General features: G+C 53.1%; 1 protein-coding gene across 1 annotated transcript in view; it reads left to right on the top strand.

The window, feature by feature from the left end:
* Nucleotides 1-453: 453 nt before the first annotated feature.
* ANKDD1A (ankyrin repeat and death domain containing 1A) overlaps nucleotides 454-11,634 on the top strand; it is a gene marked incomplete at its 3' end in the record, with an annotated part of 34,825 nt that continues 23,644 nt past the window's right edge. The window contains 5 exon segments of the mRNA XM_079913615.1: nucleotides 454-614; nucleotides 4,044-4,123; nucleotides 6,558-6,781; nucleotides 10,430-10,529; nucleotides 11,153-11,269. Coding sequence (XP_079769741.1) covers nucleotides 581-614; nucleotides 4,044-4,123; nucleotides 6,558-6,781; nucleotides 10,430-10,529; nucleotides 11,153-11,269 — 555 coding nt within the window. The 5' untranslated portion in view covers nucleotides 454-580.

Here is an 11,634-nt window from a genome sequence, read left to right as displayed (position 1 = left end):
AATTTTTGCCAGTCTAATCGGTGTAAGTGGTATCTCACTGTCATTTTAATTTGTATTTTTCTGATCATGAACAAATCCGACCATCTCTTCATATGCCTGCAGGCTTGCTGAGGTTACTGTTCCTTAAATGCCCACCCAAGTGCTTGGGGTCTGACTTTCAGCTCCTGGGGGCGCCAGACCAGGCTCCCGAGTCGCGAGCCAGGGGCCTGCGGGAGGTCGTGCATCTGGGACCGGGAGGCTGGGACAGCTCGCAGAGGAGACATTCCCAGGGGGACCTGCAGAGCCCCTAGTGGCTCCGAACCGCTGGGCCGTGGGCTGGTCGAGGGAGCCCGTAGAGAGACCCGCAGTCTGGCCCGGGATGGGAGGCGGTCGGGAGGTCGGAGCAGCTGCGCCCGCATCATACCCAAGAGCCAAGGAGGGGCTAGGGCTCTGGAGGAGTGGCTGCCGCCTGCACTCCGTCGCTCCCGGGAGCCTCGTCCTCACCCCCAGCTCAGCTCCTCCTCCCTCAGCTCCTGGGCCCAGTCGGGCGGACGGGCCGCTCGCGACCAGGCAGAACACAGAGGAGTTCCGGAGCGGCGGCATGGAGGAGGAGCTGGCGTGGGAGACCCAGGGCCGTGAGTCCGCGGGGTGGGGACCAGGACAGGGGCGGGTAGAGGCCTGAGAGGATGCGCCGCAACCCAGCGGGGGCGACCGAGCCTGAGATCTGCGCGGTCCGCGTGGCCACCTGCGTCTTGGGCTTCTTTGTGGCCCCGAGAGGAACTCGCACCTGGCGGAGGGGACATTGGCTGCTCACCCGGGACTGGGGGTGCTCCCCGCCCTGGAGCGGGGAGCTTGGGTGGAGGTGACATTAGCTCGAAAGAAGATGGGAATACGATCCTTTATTGGGTGCTTACTTTGTGTGCCAGCACTTTCTTTGATCTCCACGGTAGCCTTCTGGGTAGGACCTACTGTTATCTCCATTTTGCGGAAGAGAAAGCTGAGGCACAAAGTGGTTAAACAAGTTGCCCAAGGTCACACAGCCTTAAAGTGGTAGAAATGCTGAGGGTTCCAGCTCCCTTAGAATGTCGGGGCTGGATGGGGAGTGGAGGAGGTATGGTGTGCTGCAGGGGGGATCAGGGCACCTCAGAGCCCCCTCCAGGAGTGTGCCTGGCTGCTAGGGCCTCTGGACCAGGCAGTGGCATCCCTGTGGACATCAGCCAGCTTCGGGGACCTTTGGCTGCACTGCCTGGTAAAGGGAGAGAAGGACTGTGCCATTTTCCTCACTGGGATGCAGATGGGAGTGGGGGTTCTATCAGGTGCTAAGCCTTCCAAACAGGTACAGGGTTCTGCTTGGGGCAGACATCACTTGAGCAGGCCCTTCAAGAACGTGCAGCAATGGATCATTGGGGTGCGCGGGAGGGAATTCTGCGCAGAGGACCCAGCATAGGCACAGGCTCAGAGGCCAGAGTGCAGTGTGTGTCTGTTGTGGCCAGAAAGAGGATGCATGGATTGAGATGCATGGAAGAGATGAGACTAAAGTTGATTTCACTGGCGCTCTCCAGGGCCTGCATGCTCTCCTTCAGGCTCTTGGCTGTTTGCCAACACAAACCAGGCCACTCTCCCAGGCTTCCGTCAAGAGAAAGGGAGTCAGAGCTGGTAGGAATCTCTACAGATCACTTTTTCATCCTCCCCTGATTCTACAGTGGAACTGAGGCCCCCAAGGGGGATGTTTCCTGCTGTTAGAAAGTGGCAGTGTGGGAACTAAACCCCAGCTTCCCTAAGCTTACGCCTGAACTGCCAGATCTTTTGCTGAACCTGGATCAATCATAGTGGTTTTCGTCCAAGAGTTTAAGGAAAGGAATGCTCAGGACACAGTTGCTTCCCGGAGGTGTTTGAGATCTGAGAGGGATTCTTCCAGAAGGACCCTCTCCTCCCCTATGGGAAAGGCAGACCCTTTTAGGGGTGAGGAAGGGTGGCGCCATCAATGGGGACCACACTTGGAAGGAAATGTTTCCCCCTTTCCCCTGAAGTATTGACATGAAGCTCCCCCTGTCCCCATACACCTCTTTCCTGCCATTTACCTGAGCTTGTGGTTTGGTTTTCCAGGGAACAAATGAGTCTCAACTGGGGCCACATGTTATATAGTTCAAAAGCCCTGAAGAGACTTAATGACTTGTGTGTCACTTATTCATTCAGCAAATATATGCCAGGGCCTGAATTTAGGGATATAGTAGTTAACAAGTCAGACAAAAATCTCTCCCTTCATGGGCTTATATTATAATGGGGGAAGCAGACAATAAAGCTAATAAATATGTAAATATAGCATAGGCCAGTGGTGAGGGGTGGTGTGGAGAAAAGCAGGGCAGGGAGGTGGGTAGGGAGGGTGTTTCCTTGGTTGGGGCTTCACTGGCTCAGAGAGCCCTGAACGAAGGAAGCCCCCCCCCCCCCCAGGTCTTTGGCCGCCAGAATTTATTCTCTGACCCTTTGTTCTGGAGGAATAATAGTGATGATGACGATGGTACTATTTGCCAGATACCATGCTAGGAGCTTTTCACATACTTATATCCAATCATTACAATAACCCTGCAGGGCAGCTCATGTCCCCATTTTGCAGATGAGGAAACTGAGGCACAGAAAATTTAAGTAACCTAAGTCACACAGCCAGGAAATGGCTCAGCCACAGGGCAGCAGCTCTGAGGTCCATAGGTTGCATCTGTGAGGCCTCAGAAAGCCCCAAACCCTCTCCTGTATTTGGAAAGCCACGTGGAATTTATCTGGAAAAAACAAATTGATGGCAGGCTTCTCTGTCACTTTAATGCATCCCAGCCTTCCCTGCCAAGACACTGGCGACCTGTCCCTGGATACACAGAGGGGCTGGGTCTGGACATTTGCAGTGGACCAAATGTGCAGGATGTAGGCTCAGCAGCAATAAAACCTCAAATTACATGCCCTGTACTGATTGTGCAAAGGGCCAGCCAATATTGGGTTGGCCAAAGAGTTCATTCGAGTTTTTCTGTAAGATGTTACGGGAAAACCCAAACGAACTTTTTGGCCAGCCCAATATTTGTCCCTTGTGCTTGTGTATCTAAGCCTTTCTGAAGTGGGGACAAGCGTCTGTCAGCTTGGGGATTTTCAGTGTCACTCATGGAAGCAGAGTTTTGTGGATTCCTCCATGTGCTCGGCTTTGGGCCCACTGTGAAGTGTGAGTGGGCTGGCAAGTGTCAGGTGTGGCCAGAGCCCCCAAGGAGCTTGAGGTCCAGCCAAAGAGACCAGACATCCCGAGCAGTCAGGATGACAGCAGCATGGGGTTCTGGTGAGATGAGCCCTGGACCACGTCGTCAGGCCTGAGTCCCCCTGGCCTGGCCACCGACCCTCTGAGCCCACCGCTGGCCATGGCAAGGGGCTGGAAGCGGGGCTTGGAGGTTCCTTCTAGTCTGAGACTGAGATGAAGGTGCAGCGACAAGGATGAGAGGAGTGCAGAGACCACAGAGAAGGCAATCAGAGAGGGCCCCACAACCAGGAGGTGAAAGCTGGTTAGGATTAGGGGATGAGGAGAGAAGAGGTGGAGGGACGAGAACAAAAAAGCCGGGTGAACACGAGCCTCTGGCCTCGCCCGGGCCTGACGCAGTGGGTGGCTCAGTAAATCCTGGCTGCCTTCTTCACTGATGGAGCCATGGGAAAGGTGGTTATCGACTCCAGTGGGAATGAATTGCATTCCCTTCCTCAAGAACAGCAATAGCAGTCAGGACAACTGGATGACAGGGCACCTCTGAGAGGGGAGGGGCACACACCTGGCTCCTGTGGGTGGTCTTGCCCACGGTCTCCCAGCTTTAGGGTTCTGCCGAGTCCTGGTCACGTGGACATGAGGTGCGCTGGAAGGAGAAGCAGCCTGTCTGGGGAAGTCTCCAACATTAAGAAAGAGGAGAAGCATCCACCCACCATTCTGAGCTGGAAGACCCCCTGCCTAGGAGACATTCAAGCCAGGGAGGGGCTGTTCCCCGATCCTCCTTACACAGTGTCGGGGGTCCTCCGCCCTCATCCTGCACCTCTTTTTGTCCCAACAGTGCTTCCTCTGGAGAGGCAGCTCCACGAGGCTGCCCACCGGAACCACGTTGGGAGGATGAAGGAGCCAATCGGGAGGAGAGTACATACACATCAGGGCCAGAAATCACATGTGTAAAGGGGCTCCGGCTGGGAATAATGCTATAGTGTCACCTCCATACAGGAGGGACAGTTCCCGGAGCCTGGGGCAGGCACATCGGCACATGTTAACTTGGGGAAGGCTCAGGCCCTGGCCTCCTTGTCCACTTTGTCTCAAAATCTCTGAGGCCCAAAGTCAGGGTCAGGATTCCAGTGCTCTTAACTCTTAATCCTTGTGACCCATCCAGAAGGCTCCTCCAAGAAACAGATTTAGAGTCAAGAGGGCAGGGAGTCAAAGGTCAGGAGTCGGAGGCTGGCAGATAGGGAGAGGCACCTGGAGAGACAAAGGTGGCCTGGTGCCTCTGGTCAGAAGTCCAGGGGTTCTGGACCAAGGGAGGCTGATGTGTCAGTTGCATTTTTTTTTTTTTACGATGTTTTGTTTTAAAATCTTTATTGAATTTGTTACAATATGGCTTCTGTTTTATGCTTTGGTTTTTTGGCCACAAGGCATGTGAGATCTTAACTCCCCGACCAGGGATCCAACCTGCACCCCCTGCACTGGAAGGCGAAGTCTTAACCACTGGACCGCCAGGTCTCTGAGGCATCCTCCCAACGTGGTTCCGGCGGGCAGCCTCATGGAGCTGCCTCTCCAGAGGAAGCACTGAGTGGACAAAAAGGGGTGCAGGAGGAGGGCGGAGGACCCCTGACACTGTGTAAGGAGGATTGGGGAACAGCCCCTCCCTGGCCTGAATGTCTCCTAGGCAGTTCAGTTCTCTGAGGGCCCGCTGTGCCTACTGAGTGTGTAAAACTGTTGTGGGCCCAGGCCTGCCCTTGGCCTGGTGGGGAGGCAGGCCAGGCCTCAGGGAAGGGTGCAGGTGGGGTGGTTCGCAGCCCCGCTGGAGAAGGGGGCAGAGGGAAAAGCCATTCTTCTGGCTGGGGACACTGGGGATGGGCCTGGGTACCACGTGGGGTAGCCTCTCCGTGTGTTGGGGCTTCTAGCTGTCAGGAGCATCTTAGAGGAGATGCCAGGGCCTGGGTGAGAGGTCAGTGGAGGCTGAAAGGGTTGGATGCAGGATTCCTGACTGCAACAGTTATCCTCTGTCTGGTTTGATGTGACAGGGGTACAACTTGGGTCTTCACAGCCTGCCTAGGGCTCAGTAATAGTAGCAGGAATTCTAGGGTGTGTCTGGTGTATTTTGGTTTTCAGAGCACTCATCTACCTGTTTCCTGGTGGTTCTCACTCACCCCTGGAGAGGGGAGGAGAGCAGGGAGGATTGGTCCTATTTATAGATGGAGGCAGGTACAGAGGAGGGCAGCAAGTCACCTTAGGTCACACAGCACATTATTGGTGACTGGAGCCTTGGTCTCATCTCCTGGGCAAGCACTTGCAAGGAAACATGGACTTGCAAGTTGGACTTGCATCTTATGGATGATAGGATGCTAATGCCAGATTCATTCATTCATTTACTCGTTGAATGATTCATTTGTTCAATAAGTATTAAGGGCTTACTCTGTGCTGGCACTGTGCTAGGTGATGGGGCCAGCAGAACCCATGGCAGACATGGTCCCAGCCCTCTTGGAGCTGATAGTCTGGTGGGGGAAAACAGACATTAAATAGAGTATCTCACAAATAGTTCATTCCCACTGTCACAATCTGAAAGCATGTGGGCGTCAGAGGGGCCCTCTCGGCCAGAAGTCCTCCCAAGGAAGTGGCATTTTTGTGGGAGCCAGTGAAAAAGGGCAGTGTTTTCAGGCAGAGGGGACAGAATGGGAGAGGAAGGGACAGCTCGTCCCCAGAGAGACCACACAGAAAATTAGTGTTTTCTTTTGTTGCCCCATCACATGCTGAAAACTGTGGAGGGAAGTGGGTTCATGGGTTGGAGGCTGGCCTCCCCCAGGCCTGCTCAGATGTGCTGAGGGCCAGAGACCAGGGTGAACTGCCAGGGCGGTCTGACAGTGAGTTTGGGGGTGGGGGGTAGGTCAGAACCCTTCAACCCTATTCTGAAGGAAGGAGGGGACAGAACCCAGGCACTCAGGATTCCTCAGGGACTTGGAAAATAATCCTCAGACACAGGTGGCTGCCCAGCAGAGGGAGCAACAGGAACAGACTTAGAGACAGGATGTTGTCTGGCATTTCTGAGAAGCAGTGCCAGGCCATGCAGGGCCTCATAGGCCCAAGGTTTAGGCGTTTGATCCAAGAGCAGTGGGAAGCTGGGAAGAGTTTTAGGTGGGGGACAGACGGATCTAGACATGGTGTTTTACTACATTCATTTCAGCAGCTGTAGAGTGGAAGAGGAGGGGGTCAGAGTGGGGCTGTGGCCCCAGCCGACTGGTCACCAGAGCCAGCAAAGGTCCTTCCACCCCGCAGACCAGCTGTCCTGGCCGGGAGGTAGGGAGGCTGTGCGAGGTGGGCCAGGCAGCCAGCTGGTGCCTCACAGGTTTCCTCTCCCTCCTGGCCGGTGGGCAGGTTGGCCCTGCACCGGGCTGCGGGCGCAGGGCACGAGCAGGCTGTGCGGCTGCTCTTGGTGTGTGTGCATGTCCGTCTTCCTGTCTGTCTCAGGGTGGGGCAGGGGCATCAGAACTCATTCTGGGTCTATGAGCCAGCTGTCATTGCCGAGGTTGTCACTGATACACAGACGAACAGGTGCAGGCTGGGCAGTGGGTGAGTCTTCAGGGGCCAATGACACTGTACCAATCCTACTTTCCCTTTGCACAGTCATAAAGATCTCTTCATTTTCAAGGGCCTTTCAGTTCTCAGCCTTTTCGGTCCCTCGTGATGTCATGTGAACAGGGAGAAATATGGACTGTAGAACAGGTAATTGGGTGGGTTGACAAAGGCCTCATTGGTAAAGCCATCGGGAGGGAGGTCTCTCATGATATGCCACAGGGCTCTGCCCTGGCAAACACTAACCCACAACCTGGATAAAGACTAACAGTCTTACTTAACAAATTGGCAGGGAGCACACTGCTAAGAGAGAGAGCAGAATAATAACAAGGTCTACAAATTTATCTCTACGGGTTTGGATAAAGAGCTGAATCTGACAACGGCATTTGACAGGGATACATTTTTAAAAAATTATAAACTTCTCTGCAGAAACTTAGGTTCCATGGAAATACTTTTCTTTGTCCTGACTTCTCTTTGCTCTGAGGCCCCACCATGAAGGGGGCTTGATTACAAGTCAGGGCTGGGGGTGGGGCAGCAACACCTACCTCCCCACTCCCTCACCCCATCTCCTCCCTGCTCCTGCTTAGGCCTCATTTAGAGATGACCCTGGAAGGAGAGTGTCTGGTTTCCTTAGTCTGAGTGTCTCAATAAACAACTGGAACTTCTCGCATCAGCCTTTTGCCCACAAAGACCCTCCCTGTTGGGACTTCCCTGGTGGCATAGTGGTTAAGAATCCACCTGCCGGACTTCCCTGGTGGCGCAGTGGTTGAGAGTCCGCCTGCCAATGCAGGGGACACGGGTTCGTGCCCCGGTCCGGGAAGATCCCACATGCCGCGGAGCGGCTGGGCCTGTGAGCCATGGCCACTGAGCCTGCGCGTCCGGAGCCTGTGCTCTGCAACGGGAGAGGCCACAACAGTGAGAGGCCCGCATACCGCAAAAAAAAAAAAAAAAAAAAAAAAAAAAAAAAAAAATCCACCTGCCAATGCAGGGGACGCGGGTTCGAGCCCTGGTCCAGGAAGATCCCACATGCCGCGGAGCAACTAAGCCCATGCACCACAACTACTGAGCCTGCGCTCTATAGCCCGTGAGCCACAACTACTGAGCCTATGTGCCAGAGCTACTGAAGCCCGTGCGCCTGGAGCCTGTGCTCCACAACAAGAGAAGCCACAGCAAAGAGAAGCCCGCGCTCCGCAACGAAGAGTAGCCCCCGCTCGCCGCAACCAGAGAAAGCCCGCGTGCAGCAAGGAAGACCCAACGCAGCCAAAAATAAATAAATAAATAATTTTTTTAAAAAAGACCCTTACTATCACCACCATGCTCTGTTATTTCTACCTTGAGGGACTGAGTGAGAAAAGAAGATATGAGGGAGAATAGTAAGAGAGGGTGCTTACAAATCTTCTCTGTTTCCTTTGCAAACAGCAATAAATACGTTTTGAAAAATAAGAAGGCTGGTAAGCGTGCCTACTTTAATAACAGGAGGGTAGAGGAGACACTGGAGAAGGGAAATCCTGTTGTTGGGGGGAAGGTCTCTAGTGAAAACCCACAGGGCTCTGTCCTAGTTAGTTCCTGGAACTAGGACAGTGAGGTATCTTGGGGTTCCCACTGGCAAGAGGCTCTGTCTCCCATGACTCTCCTCCCCCAGCCTTGAGCCTTGACCCTTTTCATTCCCAAGCTCCTGTGGGCTTCTCCCCTTGGACTCTGTCCTTCGTCATCCAGCCAGCCCCCAGTTACTGATATTCTACCAGTAGCTGAGCTCTGAGCCAGTGCTGGGTCTTCTGGCCTCTTTGGTTCTAGCTGAGACCAGAGTCCCCATCTGAGGTGCTATGGTGGGTCCAGCACCTTCCCAAGGTTTCAGGAGGAAGGGCTTAAATTCTTGTGGTCACTCTTGACTCTTACTTCCAGCTTCTGCTCGGTTTTCGCCGTCCTCTTGAAATTTTGCACATAGTCCTTTGTCTCTCCCTTGGCATCACCCCTAACATGGATCACAGTCCTTCTCCCCACTTTCCATAGAGACCCCATTCACACACTCTGATGTGGGGCAGGCTTTCCAAAATAAGAGGTGGAGGGGATTTACATTACACACAAAAACAATGTAAAAATCCTAAAATCCTGTCTTTGACATTCCTGTTCTTTATTATTTTCTTTCCTTTACCATATGCTTTCTTTTCTTCTTTATTTTAAATTTATTTTTTAAATTGAAGTATAGTTGATTTATAATGTTGTGTTAATTTCTGCTGTACAGCAAAGTAACTCAGTTATACATATACATACATTCTTTTTTATACTATTTTCCATTATGGTTTATCCCAACACACTAAATATAGTTCCCAGTGCTATACAGTAGGACCTTGTCCATCTATTCTATATGTAACAGTTTGCATCTACTGACCCCAGACTCCCAGCCCATTCCTCCCTCCTCCCCCCCCTCCCCCTTGGCAACCACAATTTTGTTCTGTGCCATTCCTGTTCTTTAAAGTCCCTTGGTCCTTTCCTTGTCTTAGGCTTGGCCTCTTCCCCTGCCCCACTTTCAATGCTGTTATTGTCTGCACCGTCCCCGCCCTGCCTCCAAATTCCTGCCATCATGCCCAGTCAGTCCTTTCTGGGTTTCACCTTTCATCCCAACCACTTGTCACAGCTTTTACCCAAACCCAGTTCTGTCCCTAAGAGGGATTCTGGTGCCAACCACTAAGACCCCTTTTCCTGGTGCTCCCCCAGAAGCTCTTTGTGGAGCCAAGTGGGGAAGTGGTTGTGACCAGGGTGCTCTGTGCAGGTGCTGGGGTGAGGCACCCTTTCCCCCAGAGGTCCAGACTGTGAAATTGAGGCTGATTCAGGACTAGGCCAACCCTGTTCTTCTGGCAGCTTAGAGTGTGCTGGGGATGAGGACACATCAGGGACACTGATCCCTTAGCCTTTCCTGAGGTGGGCTCTGCATTTCTGCTCCCAGCTGGACTTGGGAGCATTTTCCCACTGCAAGCCTGCTTATGCTTGTGGGGAGATTCTGTGGCCCATCAGTACCAGGTCACCCTGTGGGCTCATTCTATGAATGACAGGCCGTTGGCCTCACCAGGGGACCCAGAGCCACACATGACCCTGTTTCTGTGGGAAAATATGTTCTGGTCTTTGAACGCCCAACTTAGAGACAAACTTTGGGGCTGTCCAAAGCTGAGGGAGGCCAGTGCGGTCTGTAGGCAGAAGGTGGTGATGATCTCCCAGGCCTCTGTTCTGCTCAGACCCTGCCACATCCCACCACACTCAAGGAAAGACAGAGAAAAACCACTTCTAAGAGGGTGGCTGTCTGTCAGTGCATCCTGGGAGGTGAGGTGAGTTTGGAGGCCTGGGGGTGCTCTTCACAGAGAAGGAAAGGCTCAGTAGAGGTGGGGATGAAGCCTGCCCTCAGATGCAGAACCCCACGAAGGTGGAGGGCAGTGCAGGGGCTCTGGTGACCTGGAAACACTTTGCAGATGTTGAGGAAGAGCATCCTGCAAATAGGATCTGGGCTGCCATCAGAAGAAGGCCTAGATCTATTTTCAGTTGCTCCAAAGGGCCAGTAGGGTGGAAAGCACAGGGATGCAGGTTTCAATTCCGCATGAGGAGGGACTTTTCACGGTGAGAAGTGTTTGACGGTGCAGTGGTTGTCTTGTGCAGCGGCGAGATGCCGTCCCTTCATGTGCGCAGACCTAAGCCATCTGCCTGGAGGTTGTTTCGCAGGAGGTTCAAACAGTTGATTCTCAAATGCCAGTCCAGGGTGAGGTCTTCACCAGTCACAGCAAATCAGAAAATTAGAACAATGCAGTGTATGTTTCATGAAGCTGTATTTGGAAAGAGTATACTCTGAGATCAGCTCCTTCCAAACTTTTTTGTGGTAAAACGGTCCATCTTTGTGAACTGGTGGTGAGAGGAGATGGCAGCTCTTTTATTTTTAAGGTTTATTCGGTATCCCCACAAAAGTTTGCAGTTGGTGGGAGAGTAAATCCTCAGAGTTATCACAGGGAGAAAATCTTTTTCCCTTTTTTCTTTTCTTTCTTTTTATTGTATCTATGTGAGAAGATGGCTGTTAGCTGAACCTACTGTGGTGATCATTTCACAATATATGTAAATCAAACGATCATGCTGTGTGCCTTAAACTTATACTGTGATGTATGTCAATTATTTGTCAATAAAACTGGGGGGGGGAATGTTTGCAATAGTATATCAGCCTCTGTTTAAAACAATTTCCTGGACTCTAAATTCCTAAGGCCCAGAGCTCCCCGGCCTGGGTGGCACTTAAGGTCCCTTATGGTTACACGATTGTGCAAAGCACACTTGGGCTCAGGTGGCACAGCCACGCCCCCTCATAGTCTCCTCCCTCCACCCACCCCCCACCCCCAGCCATGTCCTCTCCCCAAGTTTGGGATGAATGCGCTTCTCCTGTCTGCCTGGTTCAGCCACTTACGGATCCTCCAGATCCTGGTCAACTCCGGGGCCAAGATCCACTGTAAGAACAAGGTAAGGCCTCAGCTGGCAGCCCACTTGCCCGCTCTCTACCTCCTGCTGCACAGGGCTGCCCCCACCTCTGCTGCCTGTCCCCATCACTGCCCCCCCTGTCCCCTCATGTGCCTCTGCCTGCCCCAGCTTGCCTCGACCCTCTGAGAAGCGTCCTGAACCCCCACCTGAGCTCAGCCTTGTGAAGCTGGGACCCTCACTACTTCCACTGGGGCTGGGAAAAGGGCCTGGGGACGCCTCTTTCATCAGCATTGAAAGCCCCTGGCTTCTGATCCCCCTACTCTTTACCACTCTGTGATGTTGAGACAGTCCCCAGTCCTCTGGCCAGCCTCTTGTTCACAAAGGGGAATTAAAGAAACACCCTCAGA

This window comes from Stenella coeruleoalba (assembly GCF_951394435.1).
Source record: "Stenella coeruleoalba genome assembly, chromosome: 2".
In the NCBI taxonomy this organism is placed as follows: domain Eukaryota; kingdom Metazoa; phylum Chordata; class Mammalia; order Artiodactyla; family Delphinidae; genus Stenella; species Stenella coeruleoalba.
The sequence above is the reverse complement of the archived record's forward strand: the minus strand, read 5'-3'. Positions and strand labels throughout refer to the sequence as shown.